Source organism: Nerophis lumbriciformis, linkage group LG36, assembly GCF_033978685.3.
Source record: "Nerophis lumbriciformis linkage group LG36, RoL_Nlum_v2.1, whole genome shotgun sequence".
NCBI lineage: Eukaryota > Metazoa > Chordata > Actinopteri > Syngnathiformes > Syngnathidae > Nerophis > Nerophis lumbriciformis.
This window is the reverse complement of record NC_084583.2, coordinates 23,392,548-23,420,294: the sequence shown is the minus strand read 5'-3', so window position 1 is coordinate 23,420,294 and position 27,747 is coordinate 23,392,548. Positions and strand designations below refer to the sequence as shown.

The 27,747-nt window shown below is 43.1% G+C and overlaps 1 protein-coding gene across 4 annotated transcripts in view; it reads right to left on the bottom strand.

The window, feature by feature from the left end:
* nsd1a (nuclear receptor binding SET domain protein 1a) overlaps positions 1–27,747 on the bottom strand; it is a 91,050-nt gene that overhangs the window by 14,896 nt on the left and 48,407 nt on the right. For all 4 annotated transcript variants that reach the window (XM_061930587.2, XM_061930589.2, XM_072912501.1 and 1 more), the window contains 11 exons: positions 25,634–25,726; positions 25,359–25,556; positions 25,171–25,263; positions 19,503–19,626; positions 19,217–19,417; positions 12,368–12,547; positions 11,841–11,997; positions 2,737–2,942; positions 2,554–2,666; positions 2,204–2,473; positions 2,010–2,126 (listed from right to left, as the gene is read on the bottom strand). In XM_061930587.2, the coding sequence (XP_061786571.2) occupies positions 2,010–2,126; positions 2,204–2,473; positions 2,554–2,666; positions 2,737–2,942; positions 11,841–11,997; positions 12,368–12,547; positions 19,217–19,417; positions 19,503–19,626; positions 25,171–25,263; positions 25,359–25,556; positions 25,634–25,726 (1,752 nt within the window). The remainder of the gene's footprint in view (positions 1–2,009; positions 2,127–2,203; positions 2,474–2,553; positions 2,667–2,736; positions 2,943–11,840; positions 11,998–12,367; positions 12,548–19,216; positions 19,418–19,502; positions 19,627–25,170; positions 25,264–25,358; positions 25,557–25,633; positions 25,727–27,747) is intronic.

The following is a 27,747-nucleotide window of genomic DNA, read 5'->3' as shown; positions in this document are numbered from 1 at the left end:
AACTACCGTATTTTCCGCACTATTAGCCGCACCTAAAAACCACAAATTTACTCAAAAGCTGACAGTGCGGCTTTTAACCCGGTGCGCCTTATATATGGATTAATATTACGATTCATTTTCATAAAGTTTCGATCTCGCAAACTACGGTAAACAGCCGCCATCTTTTTTCCCGGTAGAACAGGAAGCGCTTCTTCTTCTACGCAAGCAACCGCCAAGGTAAGCACCCGCCCCCATAGAACAGGAAGCGCTTCTTCTTCTACTGTAAGCAACCACCCGCCCAAGTAGAAGCAGAAGAAGCGCGCGGATTTTCGTTTCATTTCCTTTGTGTGTTTACATCTGTAAAGACCAGACCACAAAATGGCTCCTACTAAGCGACACGCGTATAACGCAGAATTTAAACTTAAGGCAATAAGTCATGCCGAAGAACACGGAAATAGAGCAGCAGCAAGAGAATATAACATAAATGAATCAATGGTGCGTAGGTGGAGGAAGCAAGAAGATGACCTGCGCCAGGTAAAGAAGACAAAACAGAGTTTCCGAGGGAACAAAGCAAGATGGCTACTGTTGGAGGACAAACTCGAACAGTGGGTTGTTGAGCAGAGAGCAGCAAGCAGAAGTGTCAGCACCATCACTATTCGAATGAAGGCAACAGCGCTAGCAAGCGAACTTCACCTGGATGATTTTAAAGGTGGTGCTTCTTGGTGTTTCCGGTTCATGAAAAGACGCAATCTCTCCATCCGCACACGGATTACTATTTCACAGCAACTGCCTAAAGACTTTAAAGAAAAGCTGGCTACTTTCCGTGCATATTGTAAAAACAAGATAGCTGAAAAAAAGATCCGGCCAGAGAACATTATCAACATGGACGAGGTTCCACTGACTTTTGATATTCCTGTGAACCGCACTGTTGATACAACGGGAGCACGTATATTCGCACCACAGGGAATGAGAAGTCATCCTTCACTGTGGTTCTAGCTTGCCATGCTAATGGCCAGAAACTTCCACCCATGGTGATATTCAAAAGGAAGACCTTGCCAAAAGAGAACTTTCCAGCCGGCGTCATCATAAAAGCTAACTCGAAGGGATGGATGGATGAAGAAAAGATGAGCGAGTGGTTAAGGAAAGTTTACGCGAAGAGGCCGGGTGGCTTTTTTCACACAGCTCCGTCCATGTTGATATACGACTCTATGCGCGCCCACATCACAGATGGTGTCAAAAAACAAGTGAAGCACACAAATACAACACTCGCCGTCATTCCGGGTGGATTAACCAAAGAACTCCAACCGCTGGATATTGGTGTCAACAGGGCATTCAAATCACGACTGCGAACGGCGTGGGAACAATGGATGACCGAAGGCGAACACACCTTCACTAAGACAGGCAGACAGCGCCGGACGACATACGCCAACATCTGCCAGTGGATCGTAAATGCCTGGGCAGATATTTCGGTCACAACTGTGGTCCGAGCTTTCCGGAAGGCAGGATTCACAGAACTGCTGGACAACAGTGACACTGACTCCGATGACTTCGACGAGACGGAACCGGCCATTTTGGATCTCACATTTGCCCAACTTTTCAATTCGGACACCGAAGACGAAGAATTCGAGGGATTTACGAATGAAGAATAACTTCAGAAGGTGAGCGTTATGTTTATTTTGTGTGTTGTGACATTAACGTTCGAGCAACATTATGTTGCTATTGCTCTGCAATATTTTGAATTTTACTATGTTTGTGATTGCACATTTGCGTACATTTTGGGACAGAGTTGTTAGAACGCTGGTTTTTAATATATTATTAAAGTTTGACTGACCTTTTTTGACATTCCCTTTAGCGCAGCGTAGGCGCGGCTTATAACCCGGGGCGGCTTATAGGTGGACAAAGTTTTGAAATATGCCGTTCATTGAAGGTGCGGCTAATAACCTGGGGCGGCTTATAGTGCGGAAAATATGGTACTGAAAATTGGGACGTTCTGGTGGCATTTTGTTTGGTTTGTGGGTCGAGAATCTTACCTTGTCTACTGTCAGCATGTAGAAGTTACAGATGTTATTCTCCTGAGCGTGACGAATTCTGGCTCGACATTCTTCTTCATCAATCACCTCCCCTACGTATTCGCTCACAAAAGCTCCCTGCGGAGAAACAAGAAAGTGAATGAGGGACGATGGTTACTAAAAGGGGAAGGAGACAGTTGGAAAATGTCAGTTACCTTCTTGATGTCGGACACGCCGCGCAAACCCCAGCCACGCGACAGTGTCCTGAATATCTCCACGGGCGTGTACTGGCGTTTCGTGAAGGCCTGGTTCTGACATCGTTCCCCGGCTGCACACACCTGAGGGTGGCACTCGTACAACAGCATGCGATTAATGCACTCCGAATCCACGCTGCACGGGTTCTCGTCCGACGCCTTGCAGTTACACCGCGGGATCTCAGATAGGTCGGCCGTGATGATCTGCACCTTCCCAATTGGCTTATTTGCCTAAAAGATCAATGATGGGTGCTTGTATTTACTACGCGCTGTCTTTGCAAAGAAAATGACAAATCAGTGACGTAGCACACCTTTATGTGCTTGTATGGCGGAGGTTTCTTATAGTTCTTTCTGTCCTCCTGAAGCTGCTTCATCTCCTTTTCTGCTTGCAGCTCTTTGAATCTCTCTGCTGCCTCAGTCAGGGCTATAAAAAGACACCATCTTTACTTACATCATTCAAAAACAAAACACAAACACACAGGAGCGTATCTTACCATTTTTATACACCGCGTCTGCCCCTTTGCCCATTTTCTCAATGTTGTGAGTGTCACCCTCCATGTAAGGGAACACTCGGGCCTGATAAGTCCATACAAAATCTTTGGAGCCAAAAAACTGCACCGGAAACTCTCCCACCTCGTGTTTCATCCTCAAGATGTTATTTGGGACATCTTTGGCCAGACACACTTCAGCAGGCCACCACCTACAACGTTATAATATCCCATTTTATACATTGTCACTGTCTCGTTACATGTTTCAACGAATAATATAATATTATATAATCCATCCATCCATCCATCTTCTTCCGCTTATCCGAGGTCGGGTCGCGGGGGCAGCAACCTAAGCAGGGAAGCCCAGACTTCCCTCTCCCCAGCCACTTCGTCCAGCTTTTCCTGTGGAACCCCGAGGCGTTCCCAGGCCAGCCGGGAGACATAGTCTTCCCAACGTGTCCTGGGTCTTCCCCGCGGCCTCCTACCGGTCGGACGTGCCCTAAACACCTCCCTAGGGAGGCGTTCGGGTGGCATCCTGACCAGATGCCCGAACCACCTCATCTGGCTCCTCTCGATGTGGAGGAGCAGCGGCTTTACTTTGAGCTCCCCCCGGATGGCAGAGCTTCTCACCCTATCTCTAAGGGAGAGCCCCGCCACCCGGCGGAGGAAACTCATTTCGGCCGCTTGTACCCGTGATCTTGTCCTTTCGGTCATAACCCAAAGCTCATGACCATAGGTGAGGATGGGAACGTAGATCGACCGGTAAATTGAGAGCTTTGCCTTCCGGCTCAGCTCCTTCTTCACCACAACGGATCGATACAGCGTCCGCATTACTGAAGACGCCGCACCGATCCGCCTGTCGATCTCACCATCCACTCTTCCCTCACTCGTGAACAAGACTCCGAGGTACTTGAACTCCTCCACTTGGGGCAAGATCTCCTCCCCAACCCGGAGATGGCACTCCACCCTTTTCCGGGCGAGAACCATGGACTCGGACTTGGAGGTGCTGATTCTCATCCCAGTCGGCTGCGAACCGATCCAGTGAGAGCTGAAGATCCTGGCCAGATGAAGCCATCAGGACCACATCATCTGCAAAAAGCAGAGACCTAATCCCGCAGCCACCAAACCAGATCCCCTCAACGCCTTGACTGCGCCTAGAAATTCTGTCCATAAAAGTTATGAACAGAATGGGTGACAAAGGGCAGCCTTGGCGGAGTCCAACCCTCACTGGAAACGTGTCCGACTTACTGCCGGCAATGCGGACCAAGCTCTGACACTGATCATACAGGGAGCGGACCGCCACAATCAGACAGTCCGATACCCCATACTCTCTGAGCACTCCCCACAGGACTTCCCGAGGGACACGGTCGAATGCCTTCTCCAAGTCCACAAAGCACATGTAGACTGGTTGGGCAAACTCCCATGCACCCTCAAGGACCCTGCCGAGAGTATAGAGCTGGTCCACAGTTCCACGACCAGGACGAAACATACATTATATAATATTAATAACAATAATCATTTGCTAATGAAAATACAAATATTCATGCATGACACTGGGAACAAGCTCACAACCTAATGAGATCTAATATAAAATGTTGCCTTTAAAAATAATACACATTTATGGTTGATATAATCAGAGAGTTCATTTTGCTGCAGTGCTTGTTTTGTATTTTTACTACAAACGAGTCCGAAGTCTCCTATATTTAAAAAAAATATTTTGCATACTAGAGACATGCAGCAATCAAATTAATTTGCTTGAAGTCACTATACGTTTGTGTTGAGTCTCTGAGGCAAGACGGCAAAATTCTGTTTTGACCAGCAGTAGTTTAAATGAGGATTTTTGAACATTAAGGTTATAACAACTGAAATGTGCAATATAAGATGAAGTGTGGCCCTTTTTTTTTTTTTTTAAGTTTTACACTTTTGATATCATTTACACCTAAAAACACTTGTGTTTTTTGTTCACATGTACAAACCCCGTTTCCATATGAGTTGGGAAATTGTGTTAGATGTACCTTATTTTCCGCACTATTAGCCGCACCTAAAAACCACAAATTTACTCAAAAGCTGACAGTACGGCTTATAACCCGGTGCGCTTTATATATGGATTAATATTAAGATTCATTTTCATAAAGTTTCGGTCTCGCAACTACGGTAAACAGCCGCCATCTTTTTTCCCCGTAGAAGAGGAAGTGCTTCTTCTTCTACGCAAGCAACCGCCAAGGTAAGCACCCGCCCCCATAGAACAGGAAGCGCTTCTTCTTCTACTGTAAGCAACCACCCGCCCCCATAGAAGAAGAAGAAGTGCGGATATTACGTTTCATTTCCTTTGTGTGTTTACATCTGTAAAGACCACAAAATGGCTCCTACTAAGCGACAGGTTTCCGGTTCATGAAAAGACGCAATCTCTCCATCCGCACACAGACTACTATTTCACAGCAACTGCCTAAAGACTTTCAAGAAAAGCTGGCTACTTTCCGTGCATATTGTAAAAACAAGATAGCTGAAAAAAAGATCCGGCCAGAGAACATTATCAACATGGACGAGGTTCCACTGACTTTTGATATTCCTGTGAACCGCACTGTGGATACAACGGGAGCACGTACGGTGAATATTCGCACCACAGGGAATGAGAAGTCATCCTTCACTGTGGTTCTAGCTTGCCATGCTAATGGCCAGAAACTTCCACCCATGGTGATATTCAAAAGGAAGACCTTGCCAAAAGAGACCTTTCCAGCCGGCGTCATCATAAAAGCTAACTCGAAGGGATGGATGGATGAAGAAAAGATGAGCGAGTGGTTAAGGTAAGTTTACGCGAAGAGGCCGGGTGGCTTTTTTTCACGCAGCTCCGTCCATGTTGATATACGACTCCATGCGCGCCCACATCACGCTGGTTTTTAATATATTATTAAAGTTTGACTGACCTATCTGACTGTTTTTTTGACATTCCTTTAGCGCAGTTAGATGCGGCTTACAACACGGGGCGGCTTATAGGTGGACAAAGTTTTGAAATATGCCGTTCATTGAAGGCGCGGCTTATAACCCAGGGCGGCTTATGGTGCGGAAAATACGGTAAATATAAACGGAATACAATGATTTGCAAATCATTTTCAACCCATATTCAGTTGAATATGCTACAAAGACAACATATTTGATGTTCAAACTGATAAACATTTATTTATTTTTTTTTGCAAATAATCATTAACTTTAGAATTTGATGGCAGCAACACGTGACAAAGAAGTTGGGAAAGGTGGCAATAAATACTGATAAAGTTGAGGAATGCTCATCAAACACTTATTTGGAACATCCCACAGGTGTGCAGGCTAATTGGGAACAGGTGGGTGCCATGATTGGGTATAAAAACAGCTTCCCAAAAAAATGCTCAGTCTTTCACAAGAAAGGATGGGGCGAGGTACACCCCTTTGTCCACCACTGCGTGAGCAAATAGTCAAACAGTTTAAGAACAACGTTTCTCAAAGTGCAATTGCAAGACATTTAGGGATTTCAACGTCTACGGTCCATAACATCATCAAAAGGTTCAGAGAATCTGGAGAAATCACTCCACGTAAGCGGCATGGCCGGAAACCAACATTGAATGACCGTGACCTTCCATCCCTCAGACGGCACTGTATCAAAAACCGACATCAATCTCTAAAAGGATATCACCACATGGGCTCAGGAACACTTCAGAAAACCACTGTCACTAAATACAGTTGGTCGCTACATCTGTAAGTGCAAGTTAAAGCTCTACTATGCAAAGCGAAAGCCATTTATCAACAACATCCAGAAACGCCGCCGGCTTCTCTGGGCTCGAGATCATCTAAGATGGACTCATGCAAAGTGGAAAAGTGTTCTGTGGTCTGACGAGTCCACATTTCAAATTGTTTTTGGAAATATTCAACATCGTGTCATCCGGACCAAAGGGGAAACGAACCATCCAGACTGTTATCGACGCAAAGTTCAAAAGCTAGCATGTGTGATGGTATGGGGGTGCATTAGTGCCCAAGGCATGGGTAACTTACACATCTGTGAAGGTACCATTAATGCTGAAAGGTACATACAGGTTTTGGAACAACATATGCTGCCATCTAAGCGCCGTGTTTTTCATGGACGCCCCTGCTTATCTCAGCAAGACAATGCCAAGCCACATTCAGCATGTGTTACAACAGCGTGGCTTCGTAAAAAAAGAGTGTGGGTACTTTCCTGGGCCGCCTGCAGTCCAGACCTGTCTCCCATCGAAAATGTGTGGCGCATTATGAAGCGTAAAATATGACAGCGGAGACCCCGGACTGTTGAACGACTGAAGCTCTACATAAAACAAGAATGGGAAAGAATTCCACTTTCAAAGCTTCAACAATTAGTTTCCTCAGTTCCTTCCATCGTTTGAGTGTTGTTAAAAGAAAAGGCCATGTAACACAGTGGTGAACATGCCCTTTCCCAACTACTTTGGCACGTGTTGCAGCCATGAAATTCTAAGTTAATTATTATTTGCAAAAAAAAAATAAAGTTTATGAGTTTGAACATCAAATATGTTGTCTTTGTAGTGCATTCAATTGAATATGGGTTGAAAAGGATTTGCAAATCATTGTATTCCGTTTATATTTACATCTAACACAATTTCCAAACTCATATGGAAACGGGGTTTGTACTTGGTAAACCTCTTCTTGCGGCAACAACATAAACTAGAATTACCATACATCAGGGGTGCCCATTAGTCAGATCTCGAGCTACTGGTCGATCGCAGAGGGTGTGTCAGTCGATCGCAAGCCAGGCATTAAAAAAATAGACCAAAAAATTAGCGATTGTCAGTCTTCACTATGAAGTCACTTGATTGACATTCACGGGACTCAAGGGACTTGTTGGATGACACCAGCTGCTGCGAGCTTAGTGTGAAGAAAAAATGACCGGCAGGAAGGCGAGAAACAGTTTTTATTTCAACGGACTCTCGCGCCGCACCTGCTGTCAAAACCCTAAAGACCGACTGCACAGTTCCTGTCTTCACAATAAAAGCGCTGCTTCATCCTGCCTGCGCTAACAAAATAAGAATCTCAGAAAGCTAGCGTACACAAGCTACAGCGTTTGCCGTCAATGTATTTCTTGTAAAGTGTATAAAAACTAGTATAGAAGCTGGAGAAATAAGATGCCAAAAACCAACCAGTTTCATGTGGTATTGGACAGAAAGGAAGACTTTCTTCTCCTCCATTTGAAAATGTGGACCTTATCAGCACTATTGTGTGATTCCAACCAATGCAAGTCATCCGAAACAGGTAATACACCAACTTATATTCTTGTCTTCATGAAAGAAAGAAATCTATATGTGTTAAACATGCTTGTATTGTCATTAAACATCTTTAACATGTTAACAAAAACCTCTCTTTTAGAAATAAATAAAATATATAAACATATATTATATAAAATGTATAAATAAAATACACACATATACGTATATATAAATACATATATGTATATGTATTTATATATGTGTATAAACATAAATATATACACACACATACTGTATATATGCTTCGATTACTGCTTTGCACACTCTTGGCATTCTCTCAATGAGCTTCAAGAGGTAGTCACTTGTAGGGATGTCCCGATCCAGGTTTTTGCACTTCCGATCCGATACCGATATTGTTTTTGCATTTCCGATACGATACCGATACTGACCGATACTGGCCTATCCGAGCATGTATTAAAGTTTAAAGTTATTTAGCCTACTTACCGTATTTTCCGCACTATAAGGCGCACCTAAAAACCACAAATTTTCTCAAAAGCTGACAGTGCGCCTTATAACCCGGTGCGCTTTATATATGGATAAATATTCAGATTCATTTTCATAAAGTTTAGGTCTCGCAACTACGGTAAACAGCCGCCATCTTTTTTCCCCGTAGAAGAAGGGCGCGGTGCATGCTGGGATATGTGACGTTTCATTTCCATTTGTGTGTTTATGTAAAGACCCCAAAATGGCTCCTATTAAGTGTGTTGTCTGTCTAATTATAAATAATGCAGACGAGGCGTGTTAACTGAGTTCTCAACGTTTACTCACAGCGTGCTAACTGCCAGCATACAACGCTTCTCAGGGCTACCGCGCATGCTCGTAACTATCGTTGCATGCTGGGTAGTGTAGTTGTTATATTTGCTAGCTCATAACAGCACATTGAGAGACACGCTTACGCGCTTAATTCAATACTCGCCGTCATTCCGGGTGGATTGACAAAAGACCTCCAGCCGCTAGATATTGGTGTCAACAGGGCATTCGAAGCTAGACTGCTAACTGCGTGGGAACAATGGATGACAGAAGGCGAACACACCTTCACTAAGACGAGGAGGCAGCGCCAGACGACGCCAACATCTGCCAGTGGATCGTAAATTTGCCCAACTTTTCACTTCGGACACCGAAGACGAAGGATTTACGAATGAAGAATAACTTCAGAAAGTGAGCGCTATGTTTATTTTGTGTGTTGTGACATTAACGTTCGAGCAACATTATGTTGCTATTGCTCTGCACTATTTTGAATTTTACTATGTTTGTGATTGCACATTTGCGTACATTTTGGGAGTGAACAGAGTTGTTAGAACGCTGGTTTTTAATATATTATTAAAGTTTGACTGACCTATCTGACTGTTTTTTTGACATTCCCTTTAGCGCAGCGTAGGCGCGGCTTATAGTCCGGGGCGGCTTATTGGTGGACAAAGTTATGAAATATGCCATTCATTGAAGGTGCGGCTAATAATCCGGTGCGCCTTATAGTGCGGAAAATACGGTAGTTGTCGGAATCATGTTGAAAAGGGTTTTAGTACTCTTGATAACAACTAGCCAGCTGAATTAGGGGAGTTTGAATAATACACAATGGTTGGTAACAATTAACTGACCTGTTTATTCAAGGATAAACACAAAATAGACAAAATTATACATGACAAACAGAAATGGCATCATTGAACTAGGGCTGGGCGATATGGCCTTTTTTTAATATTGCGATATTATAAGGCCATATTGCGATACACGATATATATCTCGATATTTTGCCTTAGCCTTGAATGAACAGTTGATGCATATAATCACAGCAGTATGATGATTCTATGTGTCTACATTAAAACATTCTTCTTCATACTGCATTAATATATGCTACTTTTAAACTTTCATGCAGAGAAGGAAATCACAACTAAAAAAATCACTAATTTTTTCATACGGTGTTGATGTGGAAATTTTTGCCTCAGCACTTTGATGGTGTGGACGTGTGGCACCGAATGGAGATAAGCGTCTCGACAGACGTCACAATATTTGAACAATGATGACGAAAACTGTTTTCTCTGTCGTGTCCGTGTGTCGAAAATTGTTATGCACTTATTTTGTTATTTGATTTTGTGCGTGGCATAGATTTGCTATGCGCAGAGGACGTTTAAACAGTGCGCAATTGCACAGGCGAGCACCTTAGAGGGAGCGTTGCTCGCACGGCTGCGCTAGCATCACAGCTAACGTTAGCCATGCTGCTACCTCTCTGCTCGGGGAGGACGTATACGTATGTGACGTATGACGTGACAATATGTGACGTGTGTAAGAAGGTGCGCTTGCTGTCTGTGAGAGGGAGACACAGGAAAGAGTGAGAAGAGCCTGTCGTGTAATGCCAGCAGCTAAAAGCAACTGCGTGAGAATTCACAGACGTGTGGATGTGTTGAAGGTGGGCTGGAAAATGCGGAACGGAAATTACGGAGCAGCAGAAAAGTGGAATGTATTATTTAAATAGGTGCGTTGGAAAACACGGACCGGAGATTTTTTTAAAACTGGATCTGGATCGGCATTTTCCCATGCCTTGCCGATACGCAATTTTTGGCAAATATCGGCAGCCGATCCGATCCAAATATCGGATCGGGACATCCCTAGTCACTTGAAATGGTTTTTACTTCACAGGTGTGCTTGAAGCTCATTGGGAGAATGCCAAGAGTGTGCAAAAGAGTAATCAGAGCAAAGGGTGGCTAATTTGAAGAAACTAGAGTATATATTTTGATGCCTTCAGTGACAATCTACAATGTAAATAGTCATGAAAATAAAGAAAACACATTGAATGAGAAGAGGGTGTGTCCAAACTTTTGGCCTGTACTGTATAATTTTATATACATATCAAGGTCAAGGTCAAGGTCAAGGTTCAACTTTATTGTCCCCGCGGGGAAATTTGTCTTGGGCACAGTGCATCATTGCTTTCTTAACATACCCAAAAACAACAGAACAAAAACACAAGCACAGACACAACCACAACCATACAACTAACATTTAAACATCAGAACATGGAGCTTGATAGACATAGGTGGCACTTTGATGTAGGCATAAAATCTACAGTATGGAGATAAAGATAAAGTACCAATGTGCATTGCACTAGAGTTCATGGATAAAGTGCTGTGTGCTAAAGTGCGTAGTTCTAAAGTGCTATGTGCTAAAGTGCTATGTGCTAAAAAAGTGCTAACCTATGTATTAAAATTCTATTGCACATTGTTGGTCAGCTTAATGGAGGCTGGGACAAATGATAATTTAAGGCGGTTAGATTTGCATAGTGGGACCCGGAGTCTTCTCCCTGATGGCAGGGTTCCATATTCAGGAAAGAGTGGGTGTTGTGAGTTGGAAATAATTTTCTTAGCTTTTTTCCTAACTGCCTGCTCATAGATGCTCTGTATAGGCTCATATTCTTTCCTCCCTACGATTTTCATTGTCGTTTTATGCATGCCGGCCAGTTTGCTTTTTAGCTTAACGGTTAGGTTGCCAAACCATGAGGTGATCCCGTATCTAATGATGCTCTCTACAATGGCACGGTAGAAAATCATCATGATATGGCTGCTTACGCCGTACAATCTTAATCTTCGCAAAAAATATAGCCTCTGTTGCAGTCTATTGCACATATAAAATGAGGTTTGACTTGGTCATTTGTAGTTCGCCCGCTGAAAAAGTGTGGGCACCCCTGCCGTACATACTTATAAAAGAAGTAGAAAATTGTACAAATGCATTGTATTATTATGAAGCTTGTTAAAATGACCACTCCAGAAGCAGAGAGTGCTGTAAATGGCTACTTTTCATCAAATGAGAAACAATGAACTTGCTTGTATCTTAACGCCTTACCTGTACCGTCCCCACTTGACCCACAGTATATCCTTGATCCGTGGCCTCTTCCCTGCTTTGCAGTCGTTGCAGAACCAGCTGCCTTGAGGCATCTCTATGTTCAGACATTCCTGATGAAAAGCAGCAGGGCAGGCTTCACAGCAAAGCAAACTGCCTCCTGCACAAACACAGCAAAAGCATGCAAGCATTGTTAGGTCAGAAATATTGTTTTTGTACACTATAATGACTGAGGCTTAGGCATGTTATTTGCGACTACAGGAAAGGTAACGTTAAAATGAAGCAAGAATGTATTTGTTTAAATAACCACGACATCTCATCATGCATACCCTATGGTGCCTGATGAGATATAGGGGTCAAAGTTAAAGATGCTCAACAGAACAATAAGTTCATTAGGTCAGCTCAAAGTTTTGACACAAATTTAACCGCCACAACATTGTACTATACAGAATAACGCCACCATTCTCTTGGGCAAGGCGTTGAGATTTTCTTTGTTTATCCATAAATAAGCGACGACATAGTGGACCTACCTTCAGAGCACACAAAGCACCAGCTCACGTTGATGTGCTCATGATTCTTGCAGCCTTTACGAGGAGTGAAGTGGTTTGGACATAGGAAACTGTTGTTGGCCAGCACCAGGCTGCCAGCTGCCATGCAGTTGTCGTTGGCGTGATAAGCCACAGGGCAGCGCACACAGCGAGCCAAGCGACCTGCGCGCGGGGGGAAAAAAATACTTTATGTTGCAACTTCAGCCATTTCAATTTCTTTCCCAAATGAATCTACTAGTGTTTACTAGTATATAAACATTTGTGATACAGATATTCTCAGTTTTATAATCATTAAAGGAGACCTATGATTATTTCCGCATTTTCTGACTTATAAAATGCTACTTCAGAATCAGAATAAGAATCGTTTTTATTGCCATTGTTTGAGAACGGGTTCACAAACTAGGAATTTGTCTTGGTGCAATCGTGCAACATAAAACACACATAACACATATTTGGTAATAAAAAGAGCTGTAACTGAGCTATCAGATCTTGTTATTGTTCATGTGCCTGATGGCCGAGGGGAAAAAAATGTTAAACAAGGTTAGGTTAAACAATGCCAAACCAAAAAATCATAAGGTTACATACATTACCTGTGGTAATGCCACTATGATACAACATCTGTATTATAATCCTTGAACAAAGTATCACTGAATGGAGAACTGGGGGTGGGATTAAATAAGTTATCTTCTTCCCACTCCCTTTCAGGGAAAACTGGACAATTTATTTAAAGGTGATATATGATGATTCTAATCTAAATTTAAAACAATTATTTGTGGTTTACATATTTATTGGATATATTTTGTGTGAATTTTGTTCCACGGTCACGTTTATTACCCATTCTTGAACAAAGTAAGAGTGAAACTCATGTAAATAATCACTGAATGGAGAACTGGGATTAAATAAATTATCTTCTTCCCACTCCCTTTCAAGGAAAACTGGACAATCATGCATTACATATAGAGATGTCGATAAATGCGTTAAAATGTAATATCGGAAATTATCGGTATCGTTTTTTTTTTATTATCGGCATCTGTTTTTTTTTTTTTTTTTTTAATTAAATCAACATAAAAAACAAGATACACTTACAATTAGTGCACCAACCCAAAAAACCTTCCTCCCTCATTCACACAAAAGGGTTGTTTCTTTCTGTTATTAATATTGTGGTTCCTACATTATATATCAATATATATCAATACAGTCTGCAAGGGATACAGTCCGTAAGCACACATGATTGTGCGTGCTGCTGCTCCACTAATAGTACTAACCTTTAACACTTCATTTTACTCATTTTCATTAATTACTAGTTTCAATGTAACTGTTCTTATATTGTTTTACTTTCTTTTTTATTCAAGAAAATGTTTTAAATGTATTTATCTTATTTTATTAATTTTTTTTTTAAAGTACCTTATCTTTACTATACCTGGTTGTCCAAATTAGGCATAATAATGTGTTAATTCCACGACTGTATATATCGGTTGATATCGGTATCGGTAATTAAAGAGTTGGACAATATCGGAATATCGGCAAAAAGTCATTATCGGACATCCCTAATTACATACTATACATTACCTTCTGCACTATATTAATTTATATTATTATGTGTTGTCAACTTTGTACTTTTTTATGTCATTGCCTGAAATAAATAAATAAATGAAAAAAAAAAATGAACGAAAGGTTCATGCTCTTGTAGGTGAGCTTGCGCGCAGTTTTGGATGCCCCCAAAACTCTGGTTTTGAAGTGTTTTTTTTTTTTTAAATTGGCTACGTTGTAACATCACAGTGAGGTGGACTTACACATGTGGTCATTCTTGCACATGCTGTGTTGGCAAGCCTCCTCACATTTTGGAGCTTCTGTATATTCCTTCTTGTTTTAAGGCCTCCCGCGCCCGTTCTATGTCAATAAAATAAACTGTAAAAAAAACAAAAAACTTCCGTGTTTGTCTCCTATGAAATTGGATTTGCCGCTAAGCACGGATGTAAAAAAAAATGTCGACATTACGACTTTGTTAGAGGAAACACAAGATAAAGTATTCTTTTCATCTTGGCATGCGCATAGTAACACCTATGTGCGACATGCATTGACAAAAATGCTGGTAGAGCTATTTTTGAGGAAACCGAAAGTGTGCAGGTGTACCTAATGTTGTGACCGGTGAAGCTATATATTGTTTGACGTTTATAAAAACAAATAGCGATGATGTTTCCATCCATCCATCCATCCATCTTCTTCCGCTTATCCGAGGTCGGGTCGCGGGGGCAGCAGCCTAAGCAGGGAAGCCCAGACTTCCCTCTCCCCAGCCACTTCGTCCAGCTCCTCCCGGGGGATCCCGAGGCGTTCCCAGGCCAGCCGGGAGAGATGGACTTGGAGGTGCTGATTCCCATCCCAGTCGCTTCACACTCGGCTGCGAACCGATCCAGTGAGAGCTGAAGATCTTGGCCGGAGGAAGCCATCAGGACCACATCATCTGCAAATAGCAGAGACCTAATCCTGCAGCCACCAAACCAGATACCCTCAACGCCCTGACTGCGCCTAGAAATTCTGTCCATAAAGGTTATGAAGAGAATGGGTGACAAAGGGCAGCCTTGGCGGAGTCCAACCCTCACTGGAAACGTGTCCGACTTACTGCCGGCAATGCGGACCAAGCTCTGACACTGATCATACAGGGAGCGGACTGCCACAATAAGACAGTCCGTTACCCCATACTCTCTGAGCACTCCCCACAGGACTTCCCGAGGGACACGGTCGAATGCCTTCTCCAAGTCCACAAAGCACATGTAGACTGGTTGGGCAAACTCCCATGCACCCTCAAGGACCCTGCCGAGAGTATAGAGCTGGTCCACAGTTCCACGACCAGAACGAAAACCACACTGTTCCTCCTGAATCCGAGGTTCGACTATCCGGCGTAGCCTCCTCTCCAGTACACCTGAATAGACCTTACCGGGAAGGCTGAGGAGTGTGATCCCACGATAGTTGGAACACACCCTCCGGTTCCCCTTCTTAAAGAGAGGAACCACCACCCCGGTCTGCCAATCCAGAGGTACCGCCCCCGATGTCCACGATACACGATATATATCTTGATATTTTGCCTTAGCCTTGAATGAACACTTGATGCATATAATCACAGCAGTATGATGATTCTATGTGTCTACATTAAAACATTCTTCTTCATACTGCATTAATACATGCTACTTTTAAACTTTCATGCAGAGAAGGAAATCACAACTAAAAAAAATCAAAAAATTTTTCATACGGTGTTCATCTGGAAATGTTTGCCTCGGCATTTTGATGGTGTGGGTGTGTGGCACCGAACTGAGATGTTGACATGCGGAGTAAGCACTCTTCATTCTCTAGCAGGTGACTTTTCAAATGATGCTACATATTAGCAGTAATGCTACTTTTTATAGCAACGCTTTTGCCCCACACTTGACAAATTACGGTTGTCTGTTCGACATATTCCCACTTGAAGCTAAACCACCGCCAGACGATGGACCCCCTGCTGTTTTTTGGGGGAATTAATTATTCCTTCATTTGTTACCAGATTCGCAATTTCTCTCTCTCGTATTACCACTCGCACGGCTGCGCTAGCATCACAGCTAACGTTACCCATGCTGCTACCTCTTTGCTGCGCAAGGGCGTATACGTATGTGACGTGTGTAAGAAGGTGCGCTTGTCTGTCTGTGAGGAGACACAGGAAAGAGCGAGGAGAGCCTGTAGTGTAATGCCAGCAGCTAAAAGCAACTGCGTGAGAACGTTTACTCGAATATCACAATATAGTCACATACCTGCCAACTTTTGAAATCAGAAAAACCTAGTAGCCAGGGTCCAGGGGTTGCAGGCCCCGGTAGGTCCAGGACAAAGTCCTGGTGGGGGGTTCAGGCTTCGCCCCCCCCGACGCAAAATGATTATTAGCATTCAGGCAGGTTAAAATGTTGCTAAAACCATCACTTTTCTATCAGTCACAGTGACTTTTCAAAACAAAAATATTACAGCAAAAATCATATGGGTTGATTGACATGTTTATTCTGTAAGCTAACTTCAATAGTTTGAAATTATTTTGACAGTTAATGCCAGTTATCCTGTCAACCTTTCACAAGACTTCAATTTGTTAATTGAAAGTATAAACAGTATAAACACTTTTTACAGTAAACAAATGGTAAAACAGTACTAAACAATTCCATTTAAAAAAAAATTGGTGTCATTATTAACTTTCTGTCCAAGCTTGTATAATCTACTGCCTTGTTCAATTGTAAAAAATATTCTGTGCCTAAAATTCACATTTCTATCACAATTATCATACTGTAAACATGGTAAGCTAACTTCATTAAAATTAATAGTCCTGTCAATAGCATGGAATTACAATTCAAATGTAGTTTTTGTGTAAGCCTTTCAAAAGAATTCAAAATATGAAAAATTAATGAAAATTAATTGAAGCCATCAGACACTTGAAAAGTGGCACATCACATCTCTAATGTAATCATTTGAACTTTTCAACAGAAATAGCACTGCAAAAATATTAAGGACATACTTCTGTATTTTGGTAGTTATGCTGTCAACATTTAACAAGATTTCTTCAACTTGGACTTGAAAGCATAAATAGTATAAACACTTTTAACAGTATAACAGTACTAAACAATTCCAATAGATAACATTGGTGTCATTACCTTTTTGTGGCTAAAATCCGAAAAACGTTGAAAGTTTTCCACTTGTATCGCTAGCAACGGCATTAGACTTGTGTTTTTTTGTCCCAACGTGGTCTTTTACATCGCTAATTCCTCCGTGTCCGATCGAAAAATCTTGTCTGCACAAGGTGCAATTCGCGTAGTTTTCACCCTTTTTGGAACGGATAATTATTCCCGGATAGGCTTTTGAATATTCTTCACGGAATGACTGCAGTTTTCTTTTCGGTTTAAGACTCGTTTGCGATTTTTCTCCGGCTGATTCCATGATCGTTCGCTCGTTTGGAAACAATGGCAACTGGTGCCTCGTGCTTGGCAGCGGTGCTATAAATAGCCTCGCGCATGGCATTCGGAACGGCTCGATAGGAAGTTACGGGAAGCAGTGTCGATTGTCATTGTTGTTACGCGATTTCGTGAATAAAACTTTAAAAAAAAAAAAAAAAAATTAATTAATGAAAAACCTTAAGTCTCTGGATGCTGTGGGGCTGTCTTGGTTGACAAGACTCTGCAGCATCGCGTGGACATCGGGGGCGGTACCACTGGATTGGCAGACCGGGGTGGTGGTTCCTCTCTTTAAGAAGGGGAACCGGAGGGTGTGTTCTAACTATCGTGGGATCACACTCCTCAGCCTTCCCGGTAAGGTCTATTCAGGTGTACTGGAGAGGAGGCTACGCCGGATAGTCGAACCTCGGATTCAGGAGGAACAGTGTGGTTTTCGTCCTGGTCGTGGAACTGTGGACCAGCTCTATACTCTCGGCAGGGTCCTTGAGGGTGCATGGGAGTTTGCCCAACCAGTCTACATGTGCTTTGTGGACTTGGAGAAGGCATTGGACCGTGTCCCTCGGGAAGTCCTGTGGGGAGTGCTCAGAGAGTATGGGGTTTCGGACTGTCTGATTGTGGCGGTCCGCTCCCTGTATGATCAGTGCCAGAGCTTGGTCCGCATTGCCGGTAGTAAGTCGGACACGTTTCCAGTGAGGGTTGGACTCCGCCAAGGCTGCCCTTTGTCACCCATTCTGTTCATAACTTTTATGGACAGAATTTCTAGGCGCAGTCATGGCGTTGAGGGGATCTGGTTTGGTGGCTGCAGGATTAGGTCTCTGCTTTTTGCAGATGATGTGGTCCTGATGGCTTCATCTGTCCAGGATCTTCAGCTCTCACTGGATCGGTTCGCAGCCGAGTGTGAAGCGACTGGGATGAGACTCAGCACCTCCAAGTCCAAGGTTCTCGCCCGGAAAAGGGTGGAGTGCCATCTCCGGGTTGGGGAGGAGATCTTGCCCCAAGTGGAGGAGTTCAAGTACCTCGGAGTCTTGTTCACGAGTGAGGGAAGAGTGGATCGTGAGATCGACAGGCGGATCGGTGCGGCGTCTTCAGTAATGCGGACGCTGTATCGATCCGTTGTGGTGAAGAAGGAGCTGAGCCGGAAGGCAAAGCTCTCAATTTACCGGTCGATCTACGTTCCCATCCTCACCTATGGTCATGAGCTTTGGGTTATGACCGAAAGGACAAGATCACGGGTACAAGCGGCCGAAATGAGTTTCCTCCGCCGGGTGGCGGGGCTCTCCCTTAGAGATAGGGTGAGAAGCTCTGCCATCCGGGAGGAGCTCAAAGTAAAGCCGCTGCTCCTCCACATGGAGAGGAGCCAGATGAGGTGGTTCGGGCATCTGGTCAGGATGCCACCCGAACGCCTCCCTAGGGAGGTGTTTAGGGCACGTCCGACCGGTAGGAGGCCGCGGGGAAGACCCAGGACACGTTGGGAAGACTATGTCTCCCGGCTGGCCTGGGAACGCCTCGGGGTCCCACAGGAAGAGCTGGACGAAGTGGCTGGGGAGAGGAAAGTCTGGGCTTCCCTGCTTAGGCTGCTGCCCCCGCGACCTGACCTCGGATAAGCGGAAGAAGATGGATGGATGGATGGATGGATAATGAAAAACCATATTTTTTATCACTGCAACCGTAACCCGGAATAGGTTGATGAAAACCGTACTAATTACGGGAAAACCGGAGTAGTTGGCAGGTATGTAGTCATTTTCTATATCGCACAGAGACAAACCCGCCCAGCCCTAATTCAAACAATAAAAGCATTGAGCTGTGTGAGAAACTTCAATTCAATCCAGCTTATATGGTCAAACTTTTGGGGTTTACTAACGGCGCCACTTCTTACCTTTGGTACAGCAGGAATTGAGAGGATTGGTGATGTGACACGACAGACAAACATGTAAGGGGCAGCGAAAGGTTTTGTTATGTGGCTGCGTGGCAGAGAAGGTCATGATGCAGTCGGTGTGGTAGAACTTCCCGCACAGTGGGATCATGCACCGCTTCACACCATTGTCAGACTTCTTACACACAAAGCAAGTGAGAACGCCTGCAAAAAAAGGAGACGGAAAAAAATGATGCGCATTCAGTCGATTAAAGACAAGCAATTCATGGCAGAAACAAGGCGCACCCACCGGAGGTGCATTGTTGGCAGAGGAACTTTCCCTTGGGCGCCACAGAAAAACCAATGCACTGTGGGTGAAAGGCTCCATAGCAGTGGCCGTCACAGAGCAGAAGGTCTCCGGTCCTCTCACACACCTACACAAATGTATCATAACACACATGGTCAAGTGCCTCTTAAAATAATGTATAAGTATAAAAAGGCAAGCTCAAAAGTAGAGATGTCCGATAATGGCTTTTTTGCCGATATCCGATATTGTCCAACTCTTAATTACCGATACCGATATATACAGTCGTGGAATTAACACATTATTATGCCTAATTTTGTTGTGATGCCCCGCTGGATGCATTAAACAATGGAACAAGGTTTTCCAAAATAAATCAACTCAAGTTATGGATAAAAAATGCCAACATGGCACTGCCATACAGGTAAAAGCCAGTAAATTAGAATATTTTGAAAAACTTGATTTATTTCAGTAATTGCATTCAAAAGGTGTAACTTGTACATTATATTTATTCATTGCACACAGACTGATGCATTCAAATGTTTATTTCATTTAATTTTGATGATTTGAAGTGGCAACAAATGAAAATCCAAAATTCCGTGTGTCACAAAATTAGAATATTACTTAAGGCTAATACAAAAAAGGGATTTTTAGAAATGTTGGCCAACTGAAAAGTATGAAAATGAAAAATATGAGCATGTACAATACTCAATACTTGGTTGGAGCTCCTTTTGCCTCAATTACTGCGTTAATGCGGCGTGGCATGGAGTCGATGAGTTTCTGGCACTGCTCAGGTGTTATGAGAGCCCAGGTTGCTCTGATAGTGGCCTTCAACTCTTCTGCGTTTTTGGGTCTGGCATTCTGCATCTTCCTTTTCACAATACCCCACAGATTTTCTATGGGGCTAAGGTCAGGGGAGTTGGCGGGCCAATTTAGAACAGAAATACCATGGTCCGTAAACCAGGCACGGGTAGATTTTGCGCTGTGTGCAGGCGCCAAGTCCTGTTGGAACTTGAAATCTCCATCTCCATAGAGCAGGTCAGCAGCAGGAAGCATGAAGTGCTCTAAAACTTGCTGGTAGACGGCTGCGTTGACCCTGGATCTCAGGAAACAGAGTGGACCGACACCAGCAGATGACATGGCACCCCAAACCATCACCCAACCATGCAAATTTTGCATTTCCTTTGGAAATCGAGGTCCCAGAGTCTGGAGGAAGACAGGAGAGGCACAGGATCCACGTTGCCTGAAGTCTAGTGTAAAGTTTCCACCGTCAGTGATGGTTTGGGGTGCCATGTCATCTGCTGGTGTCGGTCCACTCTGTTTCCTGAGATCCAGGGTCAACGCAGCCGTCTACCAGCAAGTTTTAGAGCACTTCATGCTTCCTGCTGCTGACCTGCTCTATGGAGATGGAGATTTCAAGTTCCAACAGGACTTGGCGCCTGCACACAGCGCAAAATCTACCCGTGCCTGGTTTACGGACCATGGTATTTCTGTTCTAAATTGGCCCGCCAACTCCCCTGACCTTAGCCCCATAGAAAATCTGTGGGGTATTGTGAAAAGGAAGATGCAGAATGCCAGACCCAAAAACGCAGAAGAGTTGAAGGCCACTATCAGAGCAACCTGGGCTCTCATAACACCTGAGCAGTGCCAGAAACTCATCGACTCCATGCCACGCCGCATTAACGCAGTAATTGAGGCAAAAGGAGCTCCAACCAAGTATTGAGTATTGTACATGCTCATATTTTTCATTTTCATACTTTTCAGTTGGCCAACATTTCTAAAAATCCCTTTATTGTATTAGCCTTAAGTAATATTCTAATTTTGTGACACACGGAATTTTGGATTTTCATTTGTTGCCACTTCAAATCATCAAAATTAAATGAAATAAACATTTGAATGCATCAGTCTGTGTGCAATGAATAAATATAATGTACAAGTTACACCTTTTGAATGCAATTACTGAAATAAATCAAGTTTTTCAAAATATTCTAATTTACTGGCTTTTACCTGTATTTATTATTGAAGTCACAAAGTGCATTATTTTTTTTTAACATGTCTCAAAACAGCAGCTTGGAATTTGGGACATGCTCTCCCTGAGAGAGCATGAAGATGTTGAGGTGGGCTGGGTTGAGGTGTGTGTGTGGGGGGGTAGCGGGGGGTGTATATTGTAGCGTCCCGGAAGAGTTAGTGCTGCAAGGGGTTCTAGGTATTTGTTCTGTAGTGTTACAGTGCGGATGTTCTCCCAAAATGGGTTTGTCATTCTTGTTTGGTGTGGGTTCACAGTGTGGCGCATATTTGTAACAGTGTTCAAGTTGTTCATACGGCCACCCTCAGTGTGACCTGCATGGCTGTTGACCAAGTATGCATTGCATTCACTTGTGTGTGTGAAAAGCCGTAGATATTATGTGACTGGGCCGGCAAGCAAAGGCAGTGCCTTTAAGGTTTATTGGCGCTCTGCACTTCTCCCTACGTCTGTGTACCACTCCGCACAGCGGCGTTTTAAAAAGTCATAAATTGTACTTTCTGAAACCGATACCACTAATTTCCGATACCACATTTTAAAGCATTTATCGGCCGATAATATCACCAGTCCGATATTATCAGACATCTCTAAGAAAAACGCTTGAAAACAAACAAAAAAAAGACCTGTGTGTTCTTGTCTCTCATAATGATTGTGAACAGGAGGCAAAATTCCAAAAAAAAGTGCAGTTACACTTGAAGTCGAGAAAATGCAAAATAATATCAGGCATGCCCCTCTATTACGTTAAGAAATTGCCAATATAATAAGTTTACATGAATGTTTGTGACTGAAATGTTGTTTTCTCTCTTAAAGTCCAAAAATTAAGCAAAGAAAAGTAACACGGCAATAGATCTTATTTGTTTATTTTTTTGCACTACCTCAGATAGAAGTGTGTTCGCATAGTTTCTTTTGTATTGTTTATTATTTAACGCTGTGGTTCTGTTAACTGTTACATGTTATAAACAGAGGTTTAACTCTGTCCTCCTATTCTGGGTCAGTACCGCCTATCAAGCAAAACCTTTTAGCTTGTTTGGGACTAGGGATGTCCCGATCCGATATTTGGATCGGATCGGCCGCCGATATTTGCCAAAAAATGCGTATCGGCAAGACATGGGAAAATGCCGATCCAGATCCAGTCTGTGTTTTCAACGCATGATTTAAATAATACATTCCACTTTTCTGCAGCTCCCTAATTTCCGTTCCGCATTTTCCAGCACACCTTCAACACATCCACAGGTCTGTGGATTCTCACGCAGTTGCTTTTAGCTGCTGGCATTACACGACAGGCTCTTCTCACTCTTTCCTGTGTCTCCCTCTCACAGACAGCGAGCGCACCTTCTTACACACGTCACATGCTGTCACGTCATACGTCACATACGTATACGCCCTCCCCGAGCAGAGAGGTAGCAGCATGGCTAACGTTAGCTGTGATGCTGGCGCAGCCGCTAAAGTGCGCACGGCAATTCTATGCCACGCACCAAATTAAATAAAAAAATAAGCGCATAACAATTTTCGACACACGGACACGACAGAGAAAACAGTTTTCGTCATCATTGTTAAAATATTGTAACGTCTGCTGAGAAGCTTATCTCCATTCGGTGCCACACGTCCACACCATCAAAATGCTGAGGCAAACATTTCCAGATCAACACCGTATGAAAAAAATAGTGATTTTTTTAGTTGTGATTTCCTTCTCTGCATGAAAGTTTAAAAGTAGCATATATTAATGCAGTATGAAGAAGAATATTTTAATGTAGACTAGGGATGTCCCGATCCGATATTTGGATCGGATCGGCTGCCGATATTTGCCAAAAATTGCGTATCGGCAAGGCATGGGAAAATGCCGATCCAGATCCAGTTTAAAAAAACACTCCGGTCCGTATTTACCAACGCACCAATTTAAATAATACATTCCACTTTTCTGCTGCTCCGTAATTTCCGTTCCGCATTTTCCAGCACACCTTCAACACATCCACAATTCTCACGCAGTTGCTTTTAGCTGCTGGCATTACACGACAGGCTCTTCTCACTCTTTCCTGTGTCTCCCTCTTACAGACAGCGAGCGCACCTTCTTACACACGTCACATACTGTCACGACATACATCACATACTGTCACGTCATACGTCACATACGTATACGTCCTCCCCGAGCAGAGAGGTAGCAGCATGGCTAACGTTAGCTGTGATGCTAGCGCAGCCGTGTGAGCAACGCTCCCTCTAAGGTGCTCGCCTGTGCAATTCCGCACTGTTTAAACATCCTCTGCGCATAGCAAATCTATGCCACGCACAAAATCAAATAAAAAAATAAGTGCATAACAATTTTCGACACACGGACACGACAGAGACAACAGTTTTCGTCATCATTGTTCAAATATTGTGACGTCTGTCGAGACGCTTATCTCCATTCGGTGCCACACGTCCACACCATCAAAATGGCAAAAATTTCCACATCAACACCGTATGAAAAAATTAGTGATTTTTTAGTTGTGATTTCCTTCTCTGCATGAAAGTTTAAAAGTAGCATATATTAATGCAGTATGAAGAAGAATGTTTTAATGTAGACATGCAAGCCTTGAAAGAACATTTTGAAAATCAAGACTACATTTCCTGCAAATGGGTGCATTTCTACCCTATATTTTAACTTTAGATTTATTCTCATATCAAACTCTTTTGGCTGTCTTTTTGACACTTACATCCGGCGCCCCCCTCCACACCCTGGATTATAAATAATGTAAATAATTCAATGTGATTATCTTGTGTGATGACTGTATTATGATGATAGTATATATCTGATAGTATATATCTGTATCATGAATCAATTTAAGTGGACCCCGACTTAAACAAGTTGAAAAACTTATTGGGGTGTTACCATTTAGTGGTCAATTGTACGGAATATGTACTTCACTGTGCAACCTACTAATAAAAGTCTCAATCAATCAATCAAAACACATAGAATCATCATACTGCTGTGATTATATGCATCAAGTGTTCATTCAAGGCTAAGGCAAAATATCGAGATATATATCGTGTATCGCAATATGGCCTTAAAATATCGCAATATTAAAAAAAGGCCATATCGCCCAGCCCTAGTTCAATGATGCCATTTCTGGTTTGTCATGTATAGTTTTGTCTATTTTGTGTTTATCCTTGAATAAACAGGTCAGTTTCTTGTTACCAACCATTGTGTATTATTCAAACTCCCCTAATTCAGCTGGCTAGTTGTTATCAAGAGTACTAAAACCCTTTTCAGCATGATTCTGACAACTAAGTAGGCTAAATAACTTTAAACTTTAATACATGCTCAGATAGGCCAGTATCGGTCAGTATCGGTATCGGATCGGAAGTGCAAAAACAATATCGGTATCGGATTGGAAGTGCAAAAACCTGGATCGGGACATCCCTATTTGGGACTCAGCAAATAACCATCAATAAGTCATTGACCATTTGCCTAGTCATTGTAAGACTTCGGGACTATATGTAACCCAAGAATGCTAGCATGTCTTACAAATGATTGAAGAATAGAGCACATTAGGATTCTTAGGTTTGGTATAAAACGTTACACCAGACCCGCTGTCCTGGCTTTCCCTTATACATGGTTGTATTTGATTTTCGATCTTCCATTGTGCAGTTCATAAATATTCATGAGCATCATCTCACCTGACAGACATTCTCCTTTAAGGAAGTAGCACTTATTTTCCCTTTAACATCCACTTGGGAAGACAGGCTGTCAGACAAACTGTTAGAAAGCACCTATAGAAACAGAGACATTGCAGTAAAGTGTTCATCCTAAACAACAGATGGTCACACTTCAATATGAAGTGAAAAAGATGATACGACGTGTTCACCTCAGCTTTAAGATTTTCTGTGTTAGGTTTCTCTTCAGTGCTGCAGGGTGTCACTTCGTTCTCCTGTTTAGGGGACTTTGGTTCCAACAGGACAGGCAGTGTTTCGGGAGTGAGAACTCTGGTGTCCTCTTTGGCCTCGGAAGTTGGAGAGGCAGTAGATTTGCTGGGAACAGGTTTGTCTTTCTTTATGGGTTCATCCTGTCCAGAACAAATGTCAATTTATTTGAGATTGTGTATGTATATAGTACATTTGACAGTTCAGGACAAATACTGACCACGTTTTCTTTAAGTTTGTGCTTTGGAAGTATCACAGTTTTCTTGACCAACACCTTTACTTCAGTTAAAAGTCCAAGGGGGCACTTTGGCTCCTGCATGGAAATGTGTTAAATATCACCCATCAAACACTTTCAAATGCAATGTGGGGCACATTAGACTTGAACATTACATCACCCATCAGATTATGATGGGATACAATCATGGTAACAATAACACCGAAACTGACCATTCCTTAGACATTTACTTGACACCTTCACCAGGGACATAGGGAAAACGGTCAATAATAAAGCATTTTTGAACCGGTTTTTTTCACATTCACATACTGTATTTTTTTTCTTCAGATTTTGTGTGATATATTATACGCTTATTTAATTGATAATAGGGTGCATACTTGCCAACCTTGAGACCTCCGATTTCGGGAGGTGGGTGGGGAGGGGGCGTGGGTAAGAGGGGAGGAGTATATTTACAGCTAGAATTCACCAAGTCAAGTATTTCATATATATATATATATATATATATATATATATATATATTAGAGATGCGCGGATAGGCAATTATTTCATCCGCAACCGCATCAGAAAGTCGTCAACCATCCGCCATCCACCCGATCTCACATTTGATCAGAACCGCACCCGCCCGCACCCGCCCGTTGTTATATATCTAATATAGACGATGCAAGGCATTAGTGAGGTTATAAAGCTTTTGCCTGTTAAAGAAAGGAGACTGATCCAATGCAGCACAGACATTCGCATGCCACGCTGTCACGACCCAGACGCACACCAGTGCGCAATCATATGGGAGCCGCGCTAAGCGCACCTCCAAGGGCGTCTCGCTGCCGGCGACGGCCGGGTATGGGCCCGACGCTCCAGCGCCATTCATTTTCAGGGCTAGTTGATTCGGCAGGTGGGTTGTTACACACTCCTTAGCGGGTTCCGACTTCCATGGCCACCGTCCTGCTGTCTATATCAACCAGGGTGAGCCCCACCCCTTTCGTGAGCGCACTGCGCGCGGAGTGACCCCTGTTACGCGCCCCCGGCAACAGGGGTGGCGGGCAGGTAAGCTGCTTACCTGCTGCGCGTGACGCCGGCCGCGGCGAAGGCGGACGAGGGGGGGTGTCGGTGCGGTGGGCGCGGTGGTGACCCTGGACGTGCGTCGGGCCCTTCTCGCGGATCGCCTCAGCTACGGCTCCCGGTGGGGCCCTCTCGGGGGAAGGGGCCTCGGTCCCGGACCCCGGCGAGGCGTCCCTTCTCCGCTCCGTAAAAGTGTCCATCTTTTTTTTTTTCCTTCTTCTGTTGTGGCATATGCAGCAGGTGCCTGCTCGTTTTTCGTATGTGGGTAACAACATTTAACTATGTATATATATTTCCGAATTGGTTTAACTGCCACCCGCCTGAATCTATTTAAAATCTAATTTTTTTTTATTTCAACCGCCCGACCCGACCCGACGATAAAATCTAATTTTTTTAAATTTCATCCGCCCGATCCGCGGATAATCCGCGGTTGTGCCCGCAAACCGCGCATCTCTAATATATATATATATATATATATATATATATATATATATATATATATAAATATATATAAAAGAAATACTTGACTTTCAGTGAACTCTAGCTATATATATATATATATATATATATATATATATATATATATATATATATATAAAAATAAGAGAAATACTTGAATTTCAGTGTTCATTTATTTACACATATACACTCATCTACTCATTGTTGAGTTTAGGGTTGAATAGTCCATCCTTGTTCTATTCTATGTCACTATTTTTCTAACCATGCTGAACACCCTCTCTGATGATGCATTGTGCTTCGTCTCCTTGTTGTGTGCGCAGTTGTGCACTGCACTCTCTAAAAGCCCTAGATGTTGTTGTCACACATGCACGTACAGTAGATGGCAGTACTGTCCTGTTTAAGAGTGTCACAACATTGCTGTTTACGGCAGACAAACTGCTTTACGGTAGACGAAGACATGACTGCTGTTGTTGTGTGTTGTTACCGCGCTGGGAGGACGTTAATGAAACTGCCTAACAATAAACCCACATAAGAAACCAAGAACTCGCCCTCGATCATTCTACAGTTATAACGTGATTGGGCAG